Genomic DNA, 24,617 nt, shown 5'->3' on the forward strand with positions numbered 1-24,617 from the left:
ATACCGTCCAGCTGAAGCCATCTCGACCTTCTTGCCAGACCAGAACGGTATTATGGTCGTCCCAGACGAATACGTCGCTACAGAACTTAAAAATTTGGAAGATATACTTCACGGCAGACCCATCCATTCAAGACTGCATCAAACAATTGCCAGCCTGCCGGACCACTGCGGTACCATGGGCGACAATGACAATCTCTATCATATGATTATTCTTTTGGAGGAGGCGATGGAAGCGGATGAGCCGGCGGAAGGATCCGATGAGCAAGAAACGAAAAAGATACATGAATTCGTCGAAGAGTTGGTTCTTCCCTTCACGGTTGACGAGCTGGATGCCCTGAACAAGTGGTTTGACAAGTTCGACGAAGACATCTGTATACCGAACGAGGGACACATCAAATATGAGATAACCAGCGATGGCATGATGGTCCTCATCCTTGACAAGGAATACGAACACCTGATTACCAACGTTAGAGATTTTGTTGAAGCTAATAGTTCATGAGCGAGATCGAGGTCTCAGAGACAAGTTTTTTGGACCCACGGATAGAAATTCACATAAATAAGACGAATACGAAGTCACCTTTTTGCATATAGAAACAGTCATTACCATTATTGTTTTTCCTTCCTCACATTACAGCTCCAGGCTCGCGTCGTTTAGTGATATACAGCTGCTACGCTGCCTGCGGCATATTTTTCTAGCGCGATTCAGGCACCAATAATATGTCTGAAGCAACACCGTGTATCCAGGCCATCGGCAGGTTCCCTCCGCTGCGTTCCGTGCCGCCACGAATTACTGACGCCGGGGTATGCGGCGCCCAAATCGCCCCCTATCGTGTAGCTACTTCCATTAGAGGCCAAGCCAAAATTATGTATGCTCTGCGTCTCCTAATGCCATTATTCCTTGATCCGATATCGACCATATTCGTTCTGACTAAAATGGCTATCGGTTTGTTGTAACCTTACAGTGCAACCACGATATTTTTCCTCTGCAGCGCTGACGCGGTCTTAGTAGGCTGAAGAAACCTGGCACCAAAGAAAAATTTGATTCGTATATATAGGGAGGCTAGACTAGTGGCTAGTGTCGATCTCGTAGTTGAATCTTGCGGTAAATCTGGCTCAGCAACACAAATATGTCGGTAGATCAGTCGAAGACGCTACAACTTTTCTCCAGGAAGCAGGTCTCGGAACATAATACTGCGGACAACTGTTGGGTGACGGTTTCTCACCGAAAGATTTACGACGTTAGTAGGTTCCTTAATGAACATCCTGGTGGCCCCAAGTATATCCTGGATCATGCTGGCGAGGATATTACTGAGGTTTTGAAGAACAAGACTATCCATGAGCATAGCGAGTCTGCTTACGAAATCTTGGATGAAGACTATCTGGTGGGTTATCTAGCTACAGAGGACGAGGAGAAGAAGCTGTTGAGTAATCCAAGTCACAAGGTTGAAGTTAAGCTTGCCGGTGCTGATGAGACGTTTGACTCTACGACTTTTGTCAGCGACCTACCAACAGAGGACAAGCTAAGTATCGCTACTGATTACAACAAGGATTTCAAGAGACACCATTTCTTGGATCTGAACAAGGCTCTGCTGCCCCAGGTGCTTTTTGGCAACTACACAAGAGATTTCTACATCGACCAGATCCACAGGCCCAGGCATTACGGTAAGGGCTCGGCTCCCTTGTTTGGGAACTTCTTGGAGCCGCTCTCCAAGACCGCCTGGTACGTTATTCCAATTGTTTGGCTGCCAGTGGTGTTGTACAATGTAGCTGTTGCTTTCAAGCATATGAACCCAGTGTTCACAGTGTTTTTCTTCTGTGTCGGTGTTATTGTATGGACCTTGATCGAATACGGACTGCACAGATTCTTATTCCATTTGGATGACTGGATACCAGAACACAACATATTCTTCGCTTTGCATTTCCTCCTGCACGGTGTTCACCATTACTTGCCAATGGACAGATACCGTTTGGTTATGCCACCATCTCTGTTCGTCATTTTGTGTGCGCCTTTCTACAAACTGGTGTTCAGATTGCTGCCTCTGTATGTTGCGTATGCGGGCTTCGCTGGTGGCCTGTTCGGTTACGTTTGCTACGATTTGACCCATTATTTCTTGCACCATTCGAAGTTGCCTCCTTACATGCGCAGATTGAAGAAGTATCATTTGGAACATCACTACAAAAACTACCAGCTGGGTTTCGGTGTTACTTCGTGGTTCTGGGACAAGGTTTTCGGAACCTATTTGGCACCAAACTCCCCTGTTTCCCAGATGAAGTACGAGTAATTTGTTGTCCTAACCACAACTGGAGCTCTGGTATAAGCTGGTGGTAAGTAAACTTATACATTATGGCCTATTTAAAGACATTATCCCATGGTTCGGTACTTGGTCCAAGCCCAACTCTTCACTGGGTCTAGTTGGAGGTGTATGGGCGTCTTTGACGCCAATTGAGCTTTGCGTCACAAAATACTTTTAATATTATAAAAAGTTGTCCGACAGCTCAGCAGCTTAGCTGGTACACTTCAGCAGCTTTCAAGTTGTTATTCATGAGTGTTTATCCCTTCCAGCGTCTCAAATTAACATGGGTGCCAAAACGCATAAAAATCTCATACTATGTTCTATGGAACGGGCGAGAATTTGGACCTCAGCCAATATCCAACGTATTGAAGCTTTATCAGATGCTAAAGAATGACGATGATAAAATCCAGATGTGCTATTATCAGCCAGGCGTAGGTACCGAAGCAGATTTCGATCCAGTGGTTGATATTAGAAGGAAATTGACTAAATCGAGGGCTAACCGGAATGTTAAGCATGGCATGGAGAATATACGAGAAGTGGGAATTTTCTGAACAACCTTGTCAACCGCATTACTCCAGTACGCTGGCAGATGAATTCAAAAGAACCTTCTCTCGGAGCTATGAAGTTCGCATCCATTTTCAAGGTTTATGGGATTCTGTTAACTCGGTAGGTATTTTACGCAACAAGCTGTTTCCTTGTACGCAAAGAAGCGCGATAGCTGACCACGTAAGGCACGCAGTCTCTCTTGATGAAAGAAAGGGTAAATTCAAGCAGCAATTATTTGTTCCGTATCCCATGTTGAACCAGCCCACCACTGACGTTCCAAATATTGACGCTGTGAATCAAGATGAGTTTGAAAGTAGAAACCGCTCAACTGACACGAGAACGGGTGTGAGCCCGGATTTGATCGAGAAATGGTTTCCCGGTGATCATTCAGATATTGGAGGCGGTTGGGGGCTGATTGCACAACCAGAGAAGATTTATCGAATTTTTCTATGCGCTGGATGATTGCTGAAGCGTTTAAACTTGGAGTGTAGTTCAAACCTGGCTCAGTCACCTCTTTCGCTTCAAAGCATACTAATATAGGCTCGTTATTCTCGACAATGCATGACAAGCTTACTTTCAACCAAGGGATTAAAATACTGAAAGTCCAGATATTGCAACTAGCTCTCGGATAGCCTCTTCTGCCGTAAGCTGGTCTGGAAAGATGTTGGCTGATCTCCGTGAATGAGAGAGACAGAGACTTTAACTGAGCAAGAGGCTGCTCGAGAGCCTTATAGTGAAAAGTGCAAAGGCATGAGCAAGTTCGAGACTTTCTTATGATGGGTCCTAGAGCTTATCCCCATAGGCCTAAGGATAGAAACCCAGGCAGGAAAATGGGAAAATGCTTATAAGCCCAACCTTGGCCGGCATAGATATGTGGCGCTCAATCGTGACCTGCATTGGTCAGTATTTTGGCGCATCAAGTATGATCAGAGGTATCGGCCCTCAAACGTACCCAGCTATGCAAGAGAACTACTCAGAGAGTTCGAGGAGCTTGACTTGAAGACAGACCCGGTTACGAATATAAACACCAGAGCATTGCCCCTTGATCCCACGGTAAACCGTGAGCGATATCAAGATGCCAGTGCAGTCGTTGCTACCTACAGAAGACCTAGCCATGATTGTCACTAAACAGAGCGCCGAGATTCGCTATCTAGCCATGAGGAAGCAGTTTGACCGCTGGGCGGCAACGTGTTGGCAAGAGTTTCCAGATGATCTTAGTGAATTGCTGCAGAAAAACCCTTATGTGTGAGTCGCATCTTCATTTTTGAATGTATGTGAATCAGAGGTTGAAAGTTTGATCAGAGACGAATGTAATAAATAGATTTATAGACAGAAGGATAACATGCTCGCGCTTCTCGTTCACTCAAAATTTAGCAATAAGTTCATTCATACTTGCTTAACCAACAATTAGTTTTGACTTACCACCTTCGAATTCATATTGTGGGATTTCCAGGTTCAATGGAGCTGGACCTTTTCTAATTCTACCAGAGATATCATAATGAGAACCGTGACAAGGGCAGAACCAACCACCGAAATCACCTGCCTCACTAATAGGCACACAGCCCAGGTGGGTACAGATACCCAACATGATCAGCCATTCTGGTCTTTGACTCTGTCGAAGTCGGCTTGATGGTCATTTAGAGCAGACATGTCGACCTGGTTAGCCTCCTGAATTTCATGTGCAGCTCTGTGTCTAATGAACACCGGTTTACCTTGCCATTTGACAACGACGTCCTTGCCCTCTGGAATAGCAGGCAGTTTAATCTTGGCAGGCTTAGTGCATATCGGATTGTGAAAGTCATCTTTCAACAAGTTATCAGGTCTTATAGTGTAGTGGTTATCACTTTCGGTTCTGATCCGAACAACCCCGGTTCGAGTCCGGGTAGGACCTTCTTTTTACTTCTCATTATCTTTCAAACAGAGACCGCTGAAAGTGCATCTGGGCTCTCTTTGGGCCAGGCAGTTCGATTAAAGCTCTTCGAGATACGTCTCCAAATTATGTAATCTTTTCTCTACGCTATCTGGCTTCCCGCAGCTTTCGAGGTCCAGCGGAAGCGAGCTCAAGATCATCTCAGCTAGCTTGTTCTCCTCGCGATACCTGCACCAAGATTCGTGGTAGTTGAGTGCTGAGCAATTGCGCAGAAATGCGTTGCGGAAACACGCCGAGCAGCGTACCACGGCGTCCCCAATAGGTTCATATCCTCGAACTAGCAGCGACAAAAGCTGGTCGTCGCCGTTGTAATGGAAAACCTTCTTTAGCTGTGTTAATTGATCTGCGGGAAAAGTTCCAGGACACTTTTCCGCCTTTGAAGCACTGCAGGGTTTCGAGACAGCCTTCTTTATCCTTTCGATGTCATGAACCAGATTGGACTTGTGCAAATAGTATTCCTTTTCGAGATCGAACTGGACGTTCCTCCAAGGGCAGCACGCACTGTGGCCCTTGGAGACCCCATTTACCCAGTACGACTGGCGCAAGTACTCACTCGACGCCTCTTCGAGGCGCAAATCCAGAACTATGGTCTTACGACACGACTGGCACCGGCAAACCATCCTGCCCTTGTGGTCGCTCGACGAAAACTCCCATCCCTTAGACGCCAGCGACAGCGGATTGATCCACTTCGCGTCCCATTCCACAACCACGCTGCGGGAGCCGTCCTGGATCCCGCTACACCGTTCCAGGAGCTCCTGCAGATTACACAGACGGGCTCCATGCCACTCCCGCACGGCAAGTTCCACCAAATCGTCGTGAAGAGGCGTCAGCCTCTGCAGCTTTCGCGGCAGAAACCTATTCCACGGACTACCACGCCCTTCTGGAACCCTTCTAGACCTATACCTCCATTTCTTGAGTATCCCTCTCGCATGCTCATCACTACCAGGGGACCATCCCTTGTGTCGCCTCGTACCGCACTCCCCGACGTCCAATTTTCTCCGAACAACTTCCAAACGGTCGCTGACATCGGGATCCATCTTTTCGCCTGCAATTGACCTCCAGCAAGCTCTCCTTCACCGACTACACCGCCATTTCCGATGGGCTTTGGCCTTATCGGTTTCCCGTCTTAGGCGATCTCTTGAAAATTTTGCAGGATCGCCCATACTATGCTGAGTCTTAAGAAATCTCAACATCTGGCAGGACTCAGTCAAAGTTAGAGTTTGAAGATTTGATCTATATCGTGTTAATTTGATTCAGAGGTCAATTCGAATTTAGCTCCAGTTTTTCTGTGTTTAATATCTTTTTCCTGGTTTTTTTTGGTAAAGTCGTTGTGGAACCATCGAGCTCAACTTGTTGCTGCCTTTCACCTGTCGTCCAAGCTAGTTCTTTTGTTGGCGTGAGTTTATTCCTCGCAAGTTATTAGACGTTATTAAGCAATGCCTGCGGTTCTAGAAGATTATCAAAAGAATTTCCTCGATTTGGCTGTGGAAAGTCAAGCTTTGAGATTTGGGTCTTTCACGCTGAAATCCGGCAGAAAGTCGCCATATTTCTTCAATCTGGGGTTGTTCAACACTGGCAAACTGCTCTCGAACTTGGCTACCGCGTACGCGATTGCGATCATTCAATCGGATTTGAAGTTCGATGTGATCTTCGGCCCAGCTTACAAGGGGATTCCGCTAGCGGCGATCGTGTGCGTCAAGTTGGCAGAAATTGGCGGCTCGAAGTTCCAGGATATCCAGTATGCTTTCAACAGGAAGGAGGCCAAGGACCACGGTGAAGGTGGTAACATCGTTGGTGCTTCCCTTGAAGGCAAGAGGATCTTGATCATCGATGACGTGATGACCGCGGGTACGGCGATCAACGAGGCGTTCCAGATCATTGCGCAGGCCAACGGCCAGGTCGTCGGATCCATCATCGCATTGGACAGGCAGGAGGTGGTCAGTACCGATGACCGGGAGGGTCTGAGCGCCACGCAGTCGGTTAGCAAAAGATACGGCATCCCAGTGCTGAACATTGTCTCTTTGACTCACATCATTAATTACTTGGATGGCAGAATTTCACCTGAAGAGAAGAAGGAGATCGAGCAGTATCGCCAAACCTACGGTGTGCTATGATTTGTGGCGCGCTCATGGTTTGAGTTTCCTCGGTGTACTATGACTTTATTTATTGATACAATTCTCTCTTTTACGCTTGGCCATCTAGCTATGTAAAACTACCTTCTTATAACCTTGAATTTGTTCTTCATCGCCTTGAATTGTTTCTCTGGAGCTGCGGCTGCTGGCTTAGCGGTGTCGTAAATTGATTTGGTCATGGGATGTCCTAGCAAGAAGGGACTGTGCAGCGGCACTATGTCGTTCATCTTGAAACCCTTGACCATTGGCACTCTCCTGAACTCAATACCGTCGAACTCGGGGCCGTATGGGATCTCCCTCAGGCTCTCCGGTGTCGTCGGGTGCTTGATCAGGTACTCTGCGATCTGGACCATCAGCTGTCTCTTGCCACCCTTATACCCGGCAGCCGATGGAACCAATCGCCCGTCCTCCTTCAGCAATACACGCACTCTGCCAGGATTGCCGAAGTCCTGCGGATGCGTCTTCTCGCCTTCGAAGATGCAGAGCAGTCCCAAGCTGCGAACTGCATCAGCCACGGTCTTCGCAAGCGGGTTCTCGACCGCCAGTTTCAGCGGAACGCGTCTCCCCTCCCTGTGTGATCTCCTCTTGTCGAAATAGCAGGGATACAGCACCTGGAAGCCCTTCACCTCTTCCAGTTCTTCCTTCGATATTTGGGCGCTGCCCTCAACTTTGCCGGTTTCGGGATTGATAAAACTGACCTGGTTTCTGCTAGACTCTGCCACCGTCTGACGCTCACCATCCTGGCTTCTCACAACAGTCGGAGTAATCTTCGGTGCTATAGGTGTTCTCAATGACGGGTCCAGCTCCGCCAAATCCATCTCGAGGTTATCGATATCATCGTAGTCTTCTACTTCCTCAATCTTGGGCATTCTGCAAACAGGCTGAAAGATATCTGAGCTGGCTAATGTCCTTCCTATTGGCCTTTATAATGCTAAGAGTGTTGAAGTTTTTTACTTTGTATTAAGCGAAGGGCACTTCAAGAACTTAGACATGTAAATCAGTATTTAAGACTATAAGAGGCCATTAGATGAGTCAATGAGCGATAGCGAGGATGATGGTGCTGGTAGTGAAGGAAGGCCCATCGATCAAGAAGTTGTCAAGACGGCTAACGAATTGCTGGACTCGCTAGAACAGTCTCATAGATCGGATCTTGCTCTGCATTTATACTCATCTTATCTTCTGAAAAACCTTCTTTACAGGGCGAATGAAAGGAAGCATGGCTTGGAAATTGATCGGTTTGTGAGAACGCATATCAGGGACAATTGGACTCGTTGGCCTGATCCTAGAACGGTGGTGGATCCGCAGGTTAACAGACTATACGAGGACGATAACTATGGCGAGCGGCAGGATAGCGAGCTCGAGCCCGGTGAAATATCAGCCAAGGCTCTTGTTCACGCAAGCAACATGTTACGTATGGAATTGGATTCATTCTGGCAGCATAGCTTGGCGCAATCGGCGGCCAAGGCAGAGGTAGCGCTGGACGTCGACAAGATGGCTATGCCAAAGGAGCTTTCAGACCACGTTATGTGGAAGCTGGACCACTTTTTCAATGGGATTCATAACAAGATTGCGGCCAGAAACAAAATTGAGATCCAGCAAGCGCAGTCGTCGCAGCAGTTGACTGTGTCGCAGGCCAGCAATGACAAAGTGAAAGCCAGCAACCGCACGGAACTAACGTACCATGACATTATCGCAAGAGGCTGCGAAATGGGAGAAGACATGGAGGAAATCTACGTGAAATCCTTGGAGCTTTTCAATGATATTCCGTCCTCGTTCGATAAGAGCCGCTACAAGCTGCCGAAGTCGGTGATCAGGAGCTTCAAATCAACAGCACCCAGTAAGTCTTGTCTTAGCGCTATGAAGGGGTCAAGGGACGATTACGTTGCGTTGGAAAAACTGCTTAAGGACAAGAGATTGCTAGCCAGTGATAAGATCCACCTTAGGAAAATCAGCAAGAGATCTATCGATCAAAATCTGAGTAAGAAATCCTTTTTCAGCGTACAGGCCGCCAAATCATACGAACAGGAAATTCATGCCCGCGATGATCCGGATATTGATTCGTACACTCAGGAAGATTGCTTAGTCAAGATTCCGCGTCTCAACAGGTGAACTTTTCGGTGACTGAGTGTCACAGCTTATCTGCCTACTGCACAGTAGCAATTCCTCGTAAAGCGTATCGAGAATCTCCAAAAGTAGACTGGTAGTCAGGTATGAGTTTTGAGCCATTTCATGAAGCAGAGCAGCCGCTTCCTGTGCATTCTTTAATCCGACCACTTTTCCACAAACTTCGGTAAATAAGCATTTGAACATAATTTTGGATCTTGCTCTAGTTCTTTCTATTTCTGCCGGCAAGCGCTCAGGCTTGCTTCTTTCATTTCTTCTTACGCCATTCTCCCGCAGTTTGTCCTTCAGCAGCGTAAGAAAACCAGATATCTGAGATTCTGAGGTTAGTCTGGCCATAGTATCCACGATATACTTCTCAATAGCACTGCCCATCAATTGCTGTAAAATTGTAACAATTGCCCGCCCTCTGAGCCACCCAGTATTCGCCTTGTTCAGCAAAAATACAGAGATGAACATGTCACAAATTGCTTTTACGAAAGTTCTATCGTGTTCGTTTGTTTGAATGTCATTACTCTCGATAGAACTTCGTCCATCCTCGAAGAAGCTAAATTCGTCATCGTTTTCATCACTTGCGTCTAATGCGACTGCTGCGCAAGATGAGTTGTTCTGTCGTATTACATCATTCTCCGGAGTCAAGGAACGAATAGAGCCCTCCGCGCTGCTGCTTTCTTTCGCTTCTTTCGAGTTGATTGAAGTTATAATGATGCTTGATTCGCTAAATGCAGTAGAGTCAGTCAAAAACTTCCTAAGTAGATCGTCTTGACATATCTCTGGTAGTTTAAGCAGTGTTCTGATGTATCTTTCTAGCTTTATTTTCCGCTCTCGACGCAGCATTTCTCTTGTTTGAAGACTCAGGAATAGTGACACTTTTTTTGGAAATGATTCCCTATGTCTAACGCTTTTCAGTGAACTTTTATACTTCGCCTTCATGTAATTATGCAGATTGTAAAATTCGTTGAATCGTCTTGGGACGGTCCACGTCGCAACCTGACCCTTGTTAATGTGCTCAACACTAATTAAGTAGTAAACGACCGCTCGCCCATCATTGTGGCTACTGTCTACAAAATAGGATTTGATTGCAACCTTCGTTTTCTTATAAAGGCTGTTGGCATTCTGGCAGATGATGAGCTGTTGCTTTAAAAGCTCCTTGTTGTCCATATCCCTTATCAAAGCAAGTTGCGATTTTCGCAGCAGCTTTAACTGTTTCTGATTGTTGGTTAACTCAGCTTTTAAAATGAAATGATTCAATAGTTCAAGCTGTTTGTCAATTTGGTCTACTGAGACCGTCAGTCGCGCAATTTCGTCTTTCAAATCCGCGAACTTTTGAAGCGAGCCACCGATTGACTCATTTTCAACCAGGTGAGGACCGTGCACTTCGTCTGGTGCCGCGCTACGCTTTCTTAAACTAAGCGCCTCGTTATCTTCGTCTTCATCCCGAAAGAGCGTATCCTTATAAAGCTCTATGTCATTGATCTCCAACGGATTGCCTTTCATCTCACCATTCTGCTGAACCTTAATATAACCACGCTCTCTTTCACTTGAAGTTCTGTTCAATATATCTTCAATGGCGTTCTCAACTTCAGGATTGGTAAACACTCTGATAGCGGTCAAACGATCTTGTGTTCTGGGGCTCGCTAAAAGCTCGCGGAATTGCGACTCAGCAACAATCCTGGCGTAGGATTCAGTGTCAGAAAAATCTGCGCTCGCCATCATGTCCAAAAAGATATTTGAGCCTTTGAAAGTTTGGAAAAAATCATCTTCCAGAATTCTCTGAGCTTCACTTTGCAACAGCAGGATACTTCTCCTAGCCAGAGGGAAAGTACGGTTTGTATCGCTACCGGTATCTTTTATGAAAAGTAAAATATTCGTGACAAGGCCAGGATCCAACATCCTCATGAACTCTAATTGCTCGTTCTGAAAAAATTGCAAAGCAGTCTCCCGCAGTTGCGCAATTTCCCAAGGAGAGATCGTGACGATAAGGCCTTCATGCGCATCTTCAAGCGGATTTCTCATGTTTTCGGTCAACTTCCAAAAATTGAGGTAACATAATCCACGTCTGTACAATTTTATCGTCAAAAATTTCTCGAAATAGATTGAGCATTTCGGTTCCTGTAGAATATCAGTTAGCTTAACGGTCTTCAGGAAACTCTCGAACTGGTCAGCAATCTTCATAGCATCGGCCAAATTGACGGTATACGCATAGCGCTTTGTCGATGTGCCTCTTGAGTCAACAGATCTCAGTCTTGTTTGCAGTAAATTCAAAGATAGCAACAATCTTTTCTGGTAATCTGAGGAGTTTAGAACGCTCTTATCGTTTCTAAGGCGCAGCAGCTTCGCAACAATTGAGAGCCGCTCCTTTTGTAGATTTTCGACAGAGCTAAGTTGACTTATCTGTCTCAAGTAGAGTTCGAATTGTGTGCCTGTAATTCCTGGTCTCAGTTCCTGCTCGACATGGCTTACGGTATTGATACTGGCCGCCTTCACCGCGTCACTATTCTGCACTTCCAACTCTCTAGATAGGAATCTTCTGACTTGCGAAACTTGGTCTTGCTCCTCCAGCACTTTATCTGAGATCGAGATCATTGCCAGATTCCAAAAATCTGCATTTGACAGTTTCATGACTAGCGGTTTGAGTGCGCACATGGCCAGGATATCCCTCAACAAAATGAATACAAAAGTTGAGCTTAATTCCTTCTCGTCGATTAGGAAAGGTAGCAGCTTCTCCATTTTAGCTGTCAAATGTACCTCAACGTCATGAGCTAAAGAGCTAGGCCTCAGTGACAAACAATGATGTAACTTGCGCAGCTTATTGTACTCAACTGCAAGTTGCAGCTCCGTGTTACCTGCCGATGCCCTATCATCCTGCACTGCTCGCCTGGCAACGCGGAAGGCTTCAAAGTGTTTCGTAAGAAGAGGCACCAGCTTTAATACCAGCAAGCCCGTTCCATCCATATGCTCTAACAATGAACCTAGCTTGGCTACCGATCCACGTACTGTTTCCTTCACGGCTTCTTCAAATCCAGAAGCGCCCGCTGCATCGATATGCTGAAACCAGCTGCTGACATAGTTCTGAACTAAAAGCTGCGAGATCTCGTCCAGTTGCCTGGCAATACCAGGATGATTCCTCGCAAAATCGCTGTTCTCCCAATTCGATGGATGCGTTGTTGAACTCGCAGGCGGATCACTCGTTCTCTTGAGACGTCTAGATGCGCGAGGATACTCTACCTCAGGAAATGATGACTTGATCGCAATGCAAACTAATGTAACCGTCGCACCGATGATACCAGCCAATATCGCTATCGCCGCAACCCTATGCGTGACAGAACAAAGAACTAACGTTAAAGCAACGCCGTAAAACTGACTTCGATAAGCATTCTTCACCATATAAGATCAATCGAGCGAGCTGCAGCCTCGTACCCGGTCAGTAGATTCATTCGGCGAACCTGGAGGTGTCTAAGACTCTTAACCATCGGTACGTCGTGTTATCATAGATAACCACAAGATCACGTGAATCGCATCTTGAACCACATTGAGCCATAAGGTTCTCATCGACCACTAGCTGAGCCTCCAGCTTTCAATTGATGCTGTCTGGGGATCTTGGGTCGCCGTGGCTCTGTGCATTCTGTGTTTGTAGTTTATCGACGTTTTGATCGCCTTGAAATCTCGCGAAAATCAACTAAACATTAAAATTCAATACCGAATAAATGCAAATAATATACAAAAATGTCCTGTAGCTAACGAACGCACTCAAGATAATTGGGCGTCTCATCTATAAGGTCTCTTTAGCTGCTGCATGCAATCGCGTCGTCTCGCAGTGACTCGGCTTCTTTTCTCTTCTGCTTCTTTAGTTTCTTCTCCCTTCTGTGCTTCTTTTTCTCCTTCTTCTCCCTCTTCTTCTCCTTCCTGGCGTTTTTGAGCTTCCTCAGCTCTTCACCATCCTTATCATGTCTCTTCCTTTTCTGTGATGCGACAACAACGCTGCTCTTGAGGGGAGTGTGTCCGATGGTCCCTTTCAAGCCCTCTCCTCTGACGAACCATCTGTAAAGAGGAGAAACAGACTTTGACACGCCAGTGGCTACCGACTCGTTCTGCTTGAACTCGATTTTTCCGCTCGTCGAGCTGCAACTCACATCAAGATTCTTCAATTGACCGTCAAACAATCTTTCCCACCACGCCTCGCTGTCGTCCTGACCGGGAGCACACCCCAATCCCTTCTTATCCTTCTTGTGCTTCACCAAGATGGGTTTTTTCAGGCCACCTTTCCGGAGTGCCTCTCCCTCCTTCCACCCATACGATATCAGATATTCTTTGCTGTCCATTAGCAACCAATTCCCGCCCGCTAGATGACCACAAGACTGCTTGAGAGGCCCTTCAATTGTCTTGGATCAAGCTTCTTTAGTAGTTAATCTAAAATTTTTCAGCTCATCGCACTCTAAAAAACCCCAGAGAAGCTCAGATTGAACAAGCTCATCGAACATCACGGAATGCCAGGGTCCAAACCATCTTGATCCAGCGTTAAGAACCTGGATAGTCTCAATTGTGACTATGAAAAGATTGTTTGAAGGTGGAGACCTGCCACGAAGCAAGAAAAATGGTGCCAAAACTGGCACAAGAAGGGAAGTAACGACAGTGCTGGTGAGGAACCTTCCAAAGAGCTATAATCAAGCCAAAGTACGAAAATACTTCCTAGATTGCGGCGAGATAAGAGAAGTCAGCGTGTCGGACTCTTTGGATAAAAGTAGCAGGCTTGCGAGGATCCAGTTCGGCAGACACGATGAAGCAATCACAGCGTTGACGAAAACATACAAGAGGATCGGCCAAAGTGAAATAACCGTGTCGTTGTTGGAGAATTGCACTATTTGGGTGACCAACTTCCCACCTTTTTATACGGCACGCAATGTGAAAGAGCTTGTGCAAAGTGTTAATGTGGTCGTCCTGAGCGTGCGACTTCCTTCTTTAAGGTATGATTCCAACAGAAGATTTGCGTATGTGGACGTAAGTTCTACGACGGAAGTGGTCACAGCCGTAGAAGAGCTGAACGGGAGAGTTATTGAGCGCTACCGTCTCGTAGTCAAGAAATCGAACCCGCTGGAGAAAGCGCAACGAACTGACTATGGTGCTGCCGAGAGAAGAGAGGTCATGGTGCGACAGCTCAGCAAGCAACAATTGACCGAGCAATATCTGCGACAGCATTTCAGCGAGTGTGGACCGGTAGAGTCAGTGGTAGTCCCCGCCAATCAGATCGAATCAAGCGAGGGCTACGCGTTCATAACATTCCAAGATCAATCTGCAGCGAAGGCCGCTGTACAAGTCGAAAAGTTGGACGGCAAGCAAGTTCAGGTTATTCTGGCAGATAAAAAAGCATTTATCGAGCGGCAAAAGGTTAAAAGAATCATGACTAGCCGTTTAACTGATGACCGAATCATCGCTTTGTATCCTCTGAGCGACAAAACCTCCAAATCACAGATCGAAGCGCTACTGCTTGATAAGGTTATTGCTACTAGAGACGCTATAAACGAGATCCTACTCGTTACTGATAGACAGGCTGCCTTTGTTTCGTTCAAAGAGCCGCAAGTAGCGGCTAAATGCATAATATCGCTGAATGGAGTTGAGTTTCAAAGACAGATACTGCATTGCGGAACGGTAAGCGATCTGCGTCATCCAAAAGTAGATAAAACTCAGAACCGTCCATCGCTTGGGAATGAAACTCCTTCTCCGAAGCCCGCACTAGAGGACCGCGAAGATGGGCAAAAGTTGTCCAATAACGATTTTCGGAAGATGTTCTTGGGCAAATAGCTAGGTAATGCTCAGTCATTTTTCATTATATTTACATACATATGCCATGAGAAATTTGATCAAGCCTCTGATAAACATTCCTGCAATTCCTTGATGTGCTTGCAAATAGTTTTCACGAATTCTAGTCTTGTCGTCTCATTTTCTAAAAGATGCTGCTCTTCGAGGCTAGTGGGAACTATGCGTGAGTTTAGATATTTGGGGTGTGTCAAAAGGCGGTTGAGCGTATTTTTCAATGCCTTGCGTTCATGAGCAGTATCTAAACCAACAATAAGCTCGACCTCTTCTTGTTGATCGCCAATCTCATATCTCGCAGGAGATTTCGTGAGGAACTGTTGATAATCCAACGTTCGCATAATTCGCTGAAAGAGAATTAGCTGCGACGTCTCTCGGATTAGAGCAGATGATACTGCCGGCTTGCTATCCGACCACCTGTATATTGCGCTTCTGATTTGCTGGCTGAAATATGACGCGAATAAACAACATTCAGGCATTATCTTTCCCCCAAACTGGCTCAATAGCAACAGAATTACGGAGAGTATTCCATTTGTCCATACGCTATGAAGGTTTGTCTGACGTTCCGGTTGGATACCTCCCTGCTGAATGGCTACAGAAAGAGGACTTTCAAGGATGACCGCAAATAGCCCGCTGGCAATAAAGCTTTCTGCAATATGACTCACAGTGCACAGCTCTGAAATGAAGGTAAGAGTCAAAGGCCCAAAAACCGATTCCCCGTTAAATTTGAAGAGATGTGAACTGGAATATAAATTTAGTATCACCTTGAGTGTGCCGACTTCTCGCAGCGAAGAAGCCATGATGAGATTGAATCTGTTAGGAGGACGCAGAGCCTTTATTGTTGTAAAAATGGACAACATCAGAAACAGATCTTGAACGCGCTCTTCCATGTTATAGATGGTAACCTGCCTTCCGCTAGATGTGGATGTGCTGATGTCAGAGAGTATCTCTGATAATATTAAGTAAACGCCTTTGGAAAAAGAGAGCTCAAAAAGCTCCAGTAGAGTATCCGATTCCATTTCAATGAAGTGAGTGCCAGTAGTGACGAAGCTTAGCACAAGCAAAATTGAGCGAAGGACTGGCCTATAGAAATTCTTCCTAGCCGAATGCCCAATATTGCTCACAAATCCAACTTCATCAGTCTTGAAGACAGCTGCTAATAGTTCTAACAGCTGGAAAAGTATCTTCTCCCCCACCGGCTCGGCTTTCTTCTGGAATGAATATAAAATGTAGAAAACCAACTGCAATCGTTCGCAATATACCCCCGCAAAAAGAGGTACCTCTATTCCCATATCTAAATTGATCTGTAGGAAACATGCTGCTAGATCGAGGAAGGAGGCTTGCAAAGGCTGAGAATTCTTTTTAACAAATGTGGTCAAAAGGGCACCCCAGGCTTTTGCCGCCGCAATTTTATGAGTGACGTATTTCAAATTTGAAGATGCCACAATTATTTCGTCCCTGTAGCCATCGGTCGTCTCAGATCCCATCCATTTCTCATCATCTCCAAAAATCTGGTCCATAAGGGAAATAGCGAATATTGAGTCCTGAGAAAATATACCTGTATTGTATAGCGGAGTGACAGCAAATCTGCTGAGTTTCAGCTTTGGCCATTTTTCCTCAAATCTCTTGCTGAGAGAGTCATGCAAAGGCTTATCGTATCCATTAAGTTGGAAAAATGGTCTGATAAACTGAGCCAAGTCTTGACGATTGAGAAGTGAAGATATCTGAGAGTCAATTTCTGAGGAGGTGAAGAGATACAATGCGAATATCTCGACGATTCGGGATATCAGTCGATAACGGACCAATTCAGCGTTCATATCGTTGACTGATCTGACTTCCTTCGCTGCAAATGCCTTTACTTTATGCAGAAGTACCGATATCAATTCCGCATCAGCGTCACAATCTTTAGCGTTTGCCCATGTATTAAAGGCATATGCAATTGAATCCAATAAACAACAGGCAACGTCGTCTGGAAGAGCGTTGAGGTTTAAAGCATTCTTCTTTAATATACTCAACACCGAAGTCTTACCTATAGTTTCTTCTTGCTGGCTCTGAGTTTCATTTGTAGCAATGCTACCAGTCAGGAATAGAATGGACAAACCATCTTGTTTGCTCTCCATCAATGCACCGAAGAAGATATACAGATCTTTTGATAGCTTATGATTTGACAGCGGGCTATCTAAATCAGAAGATATGGAGTTGAGTAAAATCTCTGCATGCTCTTCACCTAGGAAAGATAGTAAAAACAAATAGTTCTCGGACCAGGGAACTTTTACCAGCGAATGAAATAGTCTCACAACGTGTCGTTTGAGACTAGGATGTAGATTGTAGATGTCCACGAGTTTCGGTGAGCTGGCATACATCATTTTCTCCAATGAACTCGGGGCCATTTTTAGTAGCCCACGTAAGGAGATCAACAGTGACGCTAGCTCAAAAGATTGCTTAACGAGTCTCGAACAGACATAGCCAAATGCTCCATCACCGACAAGGGCTATTTGACTGTTTTCGAATGAAAGTAAAATGTTTAGCAAAGCCTTTGCTGGGCGGACGCCAGGAGCCCGTGAACCCAGAAAAGCATCCATAATCGTGGTTCCACAAACAGATAGAGTCTTAGTAACTTTTTCACTTGGAGATGATCCTGGATCCAGGCCATAAACTGCATAGAGCACTTTGGTAAAAAAGGAAGTTAGATAATATCCCATTTCAAATCTTTGTAGGACATTAGCGTACTTCCAGTATTGATAGCTTTCAAAGATATCGATCAGGTAGTTGGTCAATTTTTCAAGAATATCTTTCTTAGTTCTGCTGGAAAAGCCGCTCTCTAGCGAAATGGACTCCGATGCCATTTCATCAGCCAACTTGACAAGTGAAAGTGTGAAATCGTACTTCCCAGTGGCTAATTCAACAGAACCTAAGATGGTACTTGCGAGCCCAGTCTTCCCATACCTATCAAGAAGATCGGAACGCGCGATATGGGACCATACGAAGTGAGGATAATTAGGGAAGAGGGAGAACAGGAACTCTGAGCAGATAGACGCAACCTCATAGTTTCTTTTATGCAAAGAATGGTCAAGTATTCTTAGTATGACTGATACAATGTCGCCCTCGGTTACAGACGCAGATAAGTACTCAATTATCTCCATTGACCTTTCGAATGGCGTAGCCGGAGAGACAATTTGCGTAGTAAGCTCGATTATCGAGATCATGATATCTCGTGTATGCGTTTTCAACTTGCGATCGTTCCTAACATAAAGCTCGCAGATGTTCTGAAGCACCCGACCTAGTAATGCCCAACCGCTGTATTCATAGATGAAAACAATAACTTCTTCATCTGAACTAGGCGCGACCGGTAATATTTTACCTTTTGTGTCCTCTGGTAACGGCAGATAAACGTTTTTATCAAACTCCAGTGGAGGCTTAACATAAGTTTCCTCTTTAAGAACAATCAAATCCGCAGCCTCACCCCCGTCAGAGATATCATAGTTGAATGCGGCGAGCTTTGATTTGACGGCGTAAGTACTAAGGCTTTTCCACTCAAAATTAGCGAACTGAGGGTGAACTGTTGTAAGATTTATTAGTGGCAGAAGGGCTTCATCGATTAATGGCAATTTGGCCTTCAAAACGGTCAATTTTTTCTCGAACTCTCCATCTGAAAGGAAACTCTCAATGAATTCCTTTGGCGCTTTTAAAAGCACATCCTTGATCATATCAGAGCTATGTGAATTTAATGGAATGAAGTTAATAGAGAGAGAGACATACGCGCTGATTATCGCTGAATATAGGCTCTCAGCGGAAAGAGCAACTGAAAGCTTCTTAATAGAGCCAAAAACATCGCCACTCTCAGCTCTCGCAGCAAAAATTGTCATCACATCATGAATTGATTCATCGGCAAAAACTTTCTGAATGAACTGGACCTCTCGGTCTGGGTTCTCCTCGAACGCGCAAGATTTGAAGAAAAGAATGAACGACCACATATAAAGCACAACCGGACTGATGAAGTCTTTTTTTAACACCAAGTTGATTTTCTTGAAACATTCGACATCTTGGTAATATGGAGCATCGAGATCAATAGACAGCGTGGTACTATCGAGTCCCAACATCAGCAATGTCACCAACGTTATAAGGGACTCAATTTTTGCAGAAATCAATTTTGGGATGGAAGTGTTCCCGCTACACATTGTATGCAAGCTTAATCTGGTCTCGTTCAGAAAGTCAAACCAAAGGTGCACTACGTCAATCGGTACGCTGACATTCAGTACCAACATCGTGAGGGCCCGTAATATGTTTGTAAGATAAATCAGATTTTGGCATTTTTTCAGTTGCAGTATCTCTGCCACTTCTCGTTCTGATAGGTCACTGCTGACATCTTCAGGCTCAGCTGACAGGTCCAGGGTGATTTCTCGCAGAAGCCTTATCATATCTGTGCATATTTCCGACTTCTTCTTGATAATAGTATCCATCACTTTCTCTTGGGAAGTTGCCAGTTCTTTATCATTTAGTAGCGAGAGCAGTATATCCAGCACTGCATTTCTCTCTTGGAAAGCTCGGTGAGCCAGTTGCACGGAGGTCAAGCGGGGCGAGATCTTCGATTTAGCCTGCGTGAACACCCGAAGCAGCTCTTTATAGTCAAGTCCCGTCAATTTAACTAGCGAGATAGCCTGACTGCAGCTGCTTTCAGCTATAGTCTGGCATGTAAAGCCTCGTAACTCTATCGATTTTAATGGTTTCAAATTTTGCATCGCATCCTGGTTTCCCTGAAAGCTGGAAATACAAACAATTGCTGAAATATTGATCAATAGGAATTGTTCCAGCACGTTGTGGTTGGAATCCAGGCCTGTTCTCCCTGGCTGATACGAGCGAAGGAAAGATGCAACATCAACAAACGAGAGGTCGCCGACAGCCACATCGGAAGTCATTGCGTTCAACGCTGAAATAAGTTGATGCCGCCACAAAAAACGGTTCCAAGAGCCAATTCAACAGACCTATAAAGGCGTCTTGTAGATCCACCTTTGTTGTTATCATCGATTTCAAGCTATTTACACTACAAATTTTCGCATACAAAAGCTATTGCCCGGGTAAGTCGCGATATAAGAAGCTCCATTTATTCACTTCGCTAGGAATTTCATGCGGAGGCTTCAGGTCTGGCTTCATCGTTATTCCTTTGCCAGCCCTCGTCACTTGGCAATCGTCTTCTTGCGCGAGAAGCGTTCCGTCGATCAACGTCTGCCAGGCCCCACCACACACTTTGATGGTCGCTATGGTGTCGTCAATGCCTCTATATTCCTCGTCAAATGCGAAGCTGTTAGCTGGTTTACCCGCCGGGATCTTGTAATTTCTGAACCACTCCCTTGTGGCATCAAGAATGCCTGGTAATTTTCGTTCGACGTCGTCTAGCCCCTCTATCTCGTTTGCTAGCGGATCGTCCACACTGATCGCAATTACTTTCCAATCAAGTTCACCGTCATCAATCAATGCCAGAGACCCTAGGATCTTGACTTTTTGTATGGTCCCTGTGGTAAGTATTTTGGAGCCGATCTCGCAGCAGTCGAGCGGATCGTTGTCTCCTTTGAGGCCATCCACACTGGCTCGACTGGGATCTTCCCAGGTCTGTGGCAAGGCTCCGTAGTTGTGAATATATCCGTGGTAGGGAAAGATGTTGTGTACAAACCTCACTTTGCCTTTCTTGGTATCCTGAACGATTGGATTGAATTCAAGCTTTCCTGAAATTTCGAACTTGGCATTAGACCATCGAGGAACTTCTACTACCATATTTGCGGTTCTATTGTTAGCGTCCAGTTCCAAAGGAACGTCATGGAAATAAGAACCGATCTCCCCATTGGCCAACTTCAGGTAATTCCGATAACTCGCACTGTATTTACTTCCTCGCTCAACGGAGTGAAACTTTCTTGTCGAAATCAGCACTCTCTTGAGCTGAGCAATTCTAGCCAGGGAGATTTTGCTCATAATTGGATATTCCTGTTCGTTAAACCTCTTCTATAACGTATCTCTTGTCACTACATCATGCAGAAGGCGAGAAGTAATGGAATAAAAGTGTACTTCTTTCGAAGATACAAGGCAGGGTCCAGACCTCAAAAGACTTAGCTGATCGAAGCTAAGAGTAATACGAATATTAAAAGACTACAATGCATTGCTTTTATTGATACAGATCTATTTTTTATCAGAAAAAGGATCCCTGGTGCCCTTGACGTCCGCTGGGTCCCTCTGGTCTTCTGCAGTGTTGGCTGTTGGTGGCCCCTCACGCCACGTCACCTTCCCCTTCTCGTCAATTGAGGCGTTTGAATCCGATATGTCAACAATCGTGTTCAGTTGTTCAACCTGATGTGTAGAAAATCCGTAAGGGTCCTTCGGGATCCATACCGACGGGCACGTTGCGTTCGCAGGTGGATAGTTATACGAGCTGGCGATTTTCTCCTCTGAGACCGCTTCTTCTGGGTCGAAAAGGCCATAAATCTCAGGTAGCTTCGACTTCACTGCTTGGAACGAACAATAGATATGAGGCAGAAGAAACCTTTTGTAGAATGGAGCTGGAGGTATCTGGCTTCTTACGCCATCCGCCAGAAGAGGAATCCATGTTATTCTGTTTTCTGAGTTTTCATGATACTTGACGTTATCGTTGTATTCTATTGTTTTCTCACTTAGAAGACTTGATACTCTGTCCGAATGCGATGAAAATGGATTCTTGGACTCATATTTCTTGATCGAAAATTTGGGCAGCTCTCGGATTTCATCCTCTTCTAGTTGGTCATTGTAAATGTTTTTGAAGGAAGGCGTATCGGATTTGCCATCCAATGCTTTCATGGTATCAACTGGAACGAATTTCATCAAATGGTCAAAAGCGCTGTTGAGCTTTAAATGAATGAACGTCGTGACCACCAGACTCACTACCTGCAATACGATAGGTCCCCAACCCGTTCCAACAGCAAACAAACCCAACATACACACCTGACCAATGTATATACCAACGAGTGTTTGAAACAATGCCCTTGGATAACAAATGCCTCTCATATCTGGTGCCTCCTTTTGAATGTAGAGAAGGATGTAAAGGTAGGCGACATAAAGAAGGAAGAAACCGCAAGCTGCAAACAATAGTATAATCGGCGAGATCACGGCGTATGAAAAAATGATAACTGCCAAATTGGTGTAAACTGGATAGGTGGTGCCCCATCCTGGGGCGTCTAGATCAATAAATCGAGACCATTTCTTTCTGGGAGTACTGTCGAGGAGATAACCAAACACGTAACGGAAGAAAAGAGGGATGATCTGAGCCAGTGAACCCGAAGAAACGGACATACCGGTCAATATGATATAGGAGATGAAGAAGTTCGAAGATTTCGGCAAGTTTGAAGCCAATAAGGTCATTGCCCTCGTCGGCTGTTCTGCGATTTGTGTAGCTGTTGATGTCACGGCAGAAGATAGAGTGGTGACGAGGAAAACTTGAACGACTTGGAAAACAAAATAACCTTGTTGGGTAAAGTACTCCACTCCCTGCAGGGAAACTGCGCCATTGACTTTCGCAAGGAATCTGATAATCACTGGTAACATTGACATCAACCACGCCAAGGCGATAGTTGGCGCCAATGAAGTCAATAAACCGAGCAAGGGCTTTGGCAACTGATAGATAAATTTGAGCCAGGGAAGCTTATTTGTAAGATATGTGATGCTAGAAACCATTCCCACGAACGCAACCGGGATGGCCCAAAACGCAGCCAAAGCAATAATGGCGGCGATAGCGACGACATTCCTTGCTATTCTCTCCGACCAATAGAGACGCATATTCATCCAAATGATATCCGATGCCTCTATCCCAACAAATGATGGTGTCATTGACATTGGTAGATGGTGCGTAACCGTCTGTAGAGCAACTTGGGCTTGATACTGAGATTCGAACTCCACGAACACCGAGTTGAAGGGATATTGGTTAATGTAATTAGCCTGCAATTCTTCAACTTCCTTGTTGAGCTTTGGGATCATTTCACTCAGATAAGAAATACTATCGACTTTTCGCCCGATTAGAGGCTTCAATCTGTGAGTGGGTCTCTTGTTCTCTGGAATGTACTGACTGATGTCCGAGGAAACCATAGCATCTGGTGTCTTTTTCCTGATCTTTTTGACTTTTTTCACACCACTCTTGATGTATTTATTGAGTACATTTTCCAATTGCGTCACCATGGAGTCTCTCTTATCGACTTTTTTAGCCAGTTTATTGTTCCCGCCTCTAGTGATCCACACCCTCTGGACACCATTGAAAAGCTTGGCAAATTCACGCTCGCTTAAATACTGCTCAGGCACTGTTTGGAAGAGCACAGTCCTCGAAGAAAGCTTCTTTGCATAGCGTGGAGACGACAAAACGACCTGTCTCATAGAGTTGTAGAAGTAAAGTTCCCTGTACACGACGAACATAAAGATCCAGTAGAACACCCAACCGCAAAACACATGCGCATAGTAACGACCGGAATGCTTCACGTTTTGGAAAGCCAGTTGATCCAACCCGCTTTCATGGTTCCCGTTGCTTGCGTTCACGGAAAACAAGATGGGAAACATGTACGCCATTGATACCACGCAATAAGCACAGACGAGGAAAAGATAACGCAAGAAAAAGTATCCATCCAAACCGGCCTGCTGAATAACAAAATTATCAGACTTTTTCAACAGAGGGAGAAGCCATTGCCATAGTCCGCGAGGCAAAGGTTCTGGTTTTTTCTCATCGCTAATCAGATCAAAGGAAGATTTTGGTTCATACATTCTCTTCAGCTTCAACCTCAGCACTAAAAAAATCGCCATGAAAATACCAAAAATCGTAGAGTTACTGACAATGGCAGTTAGGACCTGGGATGTGGAGGTACCCTCTGACTTGGCCTCGCCTGCCATTGTTTCCGTAGTCGTTTCCGTAGACCCTGTTTGATGAGTTTCTGCTCTTTCTTTAGAATGGCCTAGTATTAATACTTGCTTTGTTTCCCGATGTTCATCACAGTTGTTATCAACATTGGAATGTTTCAGATCGGGTATGAAAAGTTTTCCCAGATGACGCAATGGAAGACGTGGCTGCTTGTTCGATCTTTCAACGCGCTTGCTTGTGTGTCCGAATCTGGAAAAAGACGTGGAAGCTTCTTTCCGCCGCTCGCCGTCCAGATTCGGTCGTTCCGTGCAGCGATAACTTCCTTTTTGGGACACTTTTGCCAGCCAAGCGATTAATTTCCCAGCCTGGAGGGAATCCCTGGGTTGTTGCCATAGAAACTGTAAGGGAGACCAGCACCGTCAGAATTGGTATAAAAGGTCCCGACTTGACGCAGTAAACGAGTAGAATAGCTAGTCCAAAGAACCAGGATTAATTGAGCTAAAAGAACAAGAATCTAGTCACTTAATACCAGAACGTATTGGAAATTCTGTCCTAGTAGTCATAATACTTGTCAGTCTGTCATTTGCAGTACTCTACGTTAGAAGAGCGTACGCCGCATTAGGCGGATATCAGAACGTGGGGATTGCATTCAAGCTGGCACAGAGCTGGGTGGGAGTGAGCGCTGCCGTGTGCGGAGCTACAGCTATCGGTGGAGAGCCGGTTACAGCCGCGGCTTGTATCGGATCCTTAATAGTTGCGCTAGGTTTTTCAGTGCTTACTGTGATATCTGGGGGCCAACAGAGCGGGTCGGCGGCGCAGGTAGTCAAAGGGGGGTTAGCGCCATACTCAGACGTCACCTAGTATACCCCGTTTAACTCATCGACCACGAACTCAACACCGTCTAACGCCGGTCTAAAACACCTACG

The 24,617-nt window shown here is 45.4% G+C and overlaps 13 protein-coding genes and 1 non-coding gene across 14 annotated transcripts; 7 read left to right on the top strand and 7 right to left on the bottom strand.

The window, feature by feature from the left end:
• Positions 1-52: 52 nt before the first annotated feature.
• Positions 53-499, top strand: HG536_0H00680 (uncharacterized protein; the record flags this gene model as incomplete). Its single annotated transcript, XM_037285471.1, has 1 exon — positions 53-499. The coding sequence occupies one exon, from the start codon at positions 53-55 to the stop codon at positions 497-499; it is 447 nt and encodes a 148-aa protein (XP_037141367.1).
• Positions 500-1,127: 628 nt separating this feature from the next.
• SCS7 (fatty acid alpha-hydroxylase) lies at positions 1,128-2,282 on the top strand (the record flags this gene model as incomplete). The annotated part of the gene is made up of 1 exon (XM_037285472.1): positions 1,128-2,282. The coding sequence occupies one exon, from the start codon at positions 1,128-1,130 to the stop codon at positions 2,280-2,282; it is 1,155 nt and encodes a 384-aa protein (XP_037141368.1).
• A 516-nt stretch (positions 2,283-2,798) lies between these two features.
• HG536_0H00700 (T6SS phospholipase effector Tle1-like catalytic domain-containing protein) lies at positions 2,799-3,302 on the top strand (the record flags this gene model as incomplete). Its single annotated transcript, XM_037285473.1, has 1 exon — positions 2,799-3,302. The coding sequence occupies one exon, from the start codon at positions 2,799-2,801 to the stop codon at positions 3,300-3,302; it is 504 nt and encodes a 167-aa protein (XP_037141369.1).
• A 1,357-nt stretch (positions 3,303-4,659) lies between these two features.
• Positions 4,660-4,731, top strand: HG536_0Htrna6Q. The gene has a single exon. It is a non-coding gene; the product is annotated as a tRNA-Gln (tRNA).
• Positions 4,732-4,808: 77 nt separating this feature from the next.
• Positions 4,809-5,807, bottom strand: PML39 (Pml39p; the record flags this gene model as incomplete). Its single annotated transcript, XM_037285474.1, has 1 exon — positions 4,809-5,807. The coding sequence occupies one exon, from the start codon at positions 5,805-5,807 to the stop codon at positions 4,809-4,811; it is 999 nt and encodes a 332-aa protein (XP_037141370.1).
• Positions 5,808-6,206: 399 nt separating this feature from the next.
• Positions 6,207-6,884, top strand: HG536_0H00720 (uncharacterized protein; the record flags this gene model as incomplete). Its single annotated transcript, XM_037285475.1, has 1 exon — positions 6,207-6,884. The coding sequence occupies one exon, from the start codon at positions 6,207-6,209 to the stop codon at positions 6,882-6,884; it is 678 nt and encodes a 225-aa protein (XP_037141371.1).
• Positions 6,885-6,982: 98 nt separating this feature from the next.
• SEC65 (RNA-binding signal recognition particle subunit SEC65) lies at positions 6,983-7,771 on the bottom strand (the record flags this gene model as incomplete). The annotated part of the gene is made up of 1 exon (XM_037285476.1): positions 6,983-7,771. The coding sequence occupies one exon, from the start codon at positions 7,769-7,771 to the stop codon at positions 6,983-6,985; it is 789 nt and encodes a 262-aa protein (XP_037141372.1).
• A 166-nt stretch (positions 7,772-7,937) lies between these two features.
• Positions 7,938-9,011, top strand: RRN9 (Rrn9p; the record flags this gene model as incomplete). The annotated part of the gene is made up of 1 exon (XM_037285477.1): positions 7,938-9,011. One exon carries the CDS (start codon positions 7,938-7,940, stop codon positions 9,009-9,011), a length of 1,074 nt encoding a protein of 357 aa, XP_037141373.1.
• MDM1 (Mdm1p) lies at positions 8,982-12,410 on the bottom strand (the record flags this gene model as incomplete). The annotated part of the gene is made up of 1 exon (XM_037285478.1): positions 8,982-12,410. One exon carries the CDS (start codon positions 12,408-12,410, stop codon positions 8,982-8,984), a length of 3,429 nt encoding a protein of 1,142 aa, XP_037141374.1.
• A 398-nt stretch (positions 12,411-12,808) lies between these two features.
• Positions 12,809-13,345, bottom strand: TMA23 (Tma23p; the record flags this gene model as incomplete). Its single annotated transcript, XM_037285479.1, has 1 exon — positions 12,809-13,345. One exon carries the CDS (start codon positions 13,343-13,345, stop codon positions 12,809-12,811), a length of 537 nt encoding a protein of 178 aa, XP_037141375.1.
• Positions 13,346-13,571: 226 nt separating this feature from the next.
• PRP24 (U6 snRNP complex subunit PRP24) lies at positions 13,572-14,822 on the top strand (the record flags this gene model as incomplete). The annotated part of the gene is made up of 1 exon (XM_037285480.1): positions 13,572-14,822. The coding sequence occupies one exon, from the start codon at positions 13,572-13,574 to the stop codon at positions 14,820-14,822; it is 1,251 nt and encodes a 416-aa protein (XP_037141376.1).
• A 59-nt stretch (positions 14,823-14,881) lies between these two features.
• On the bottom strand, positions 14,882-19,750 carry NUP188 (Nup188p; the record flags this gene model as incomplete). Its single annotated transcript, XM_037285481.1, has 1 exon — positions 14,882-19,750. The coding sequence occupies one exon, from the start codon at positions 19,748-19,750 to the stop codon at positions 14,882-14,884; it is 4,869 nt and encodes a 1,622-aa protein (XP_037141377.1).
• A 148-nt stretch (positions 19,751-19,898) lies between these two features.
• PPA2 (inorganic diphosphatase PPA2) lies at positions 19,899-20,798 on the bottom strand (the record flags this gene model as incomplete). Its single annotated transcript, XM_037285482.1, has 1 exon — positions 19,899-20,798. The coding sequence occupies one exon, from the start codon at positions 20,796-20,798 to the stop codon at positions 19,899-19,901; it is 900 nt and encodes a 299-aa protein (XP_037141378.1).
• Positions 20,799-21,002: 204 nt separating this feature from the next.
• Positions 21,003-23,723, bottom strand: RSN1 (Rsn1p; the record flags this gene model as incomplete). Its single annotated transcript, XM_037285483.1, has 1 exon — positions 21,003-23,723. The coding sequence occupies one exon, from the start codon at positions 23,721-23,723 to the stop codon at positions 21,003-21,005; it is 2,721 nt and encodes a 906-aa protein (XP_037141379.1).
• Positions 23,724-24,617: the final 894 nt, after the last annotated feature.

This window comes from Torulaspora globosa, chromosome 8, assembly GCF_014133895.1.
Source record: "Torulaspora globosa chromosome 8, complete sequence".
NCBI classification, from domain to species: Eukaryota; Fungi; Ascomycota; class Saccharomycetes; order Saccharomycetales; family Saccharomycetaceae; genus Torulaspora; species Torulaspora globosa.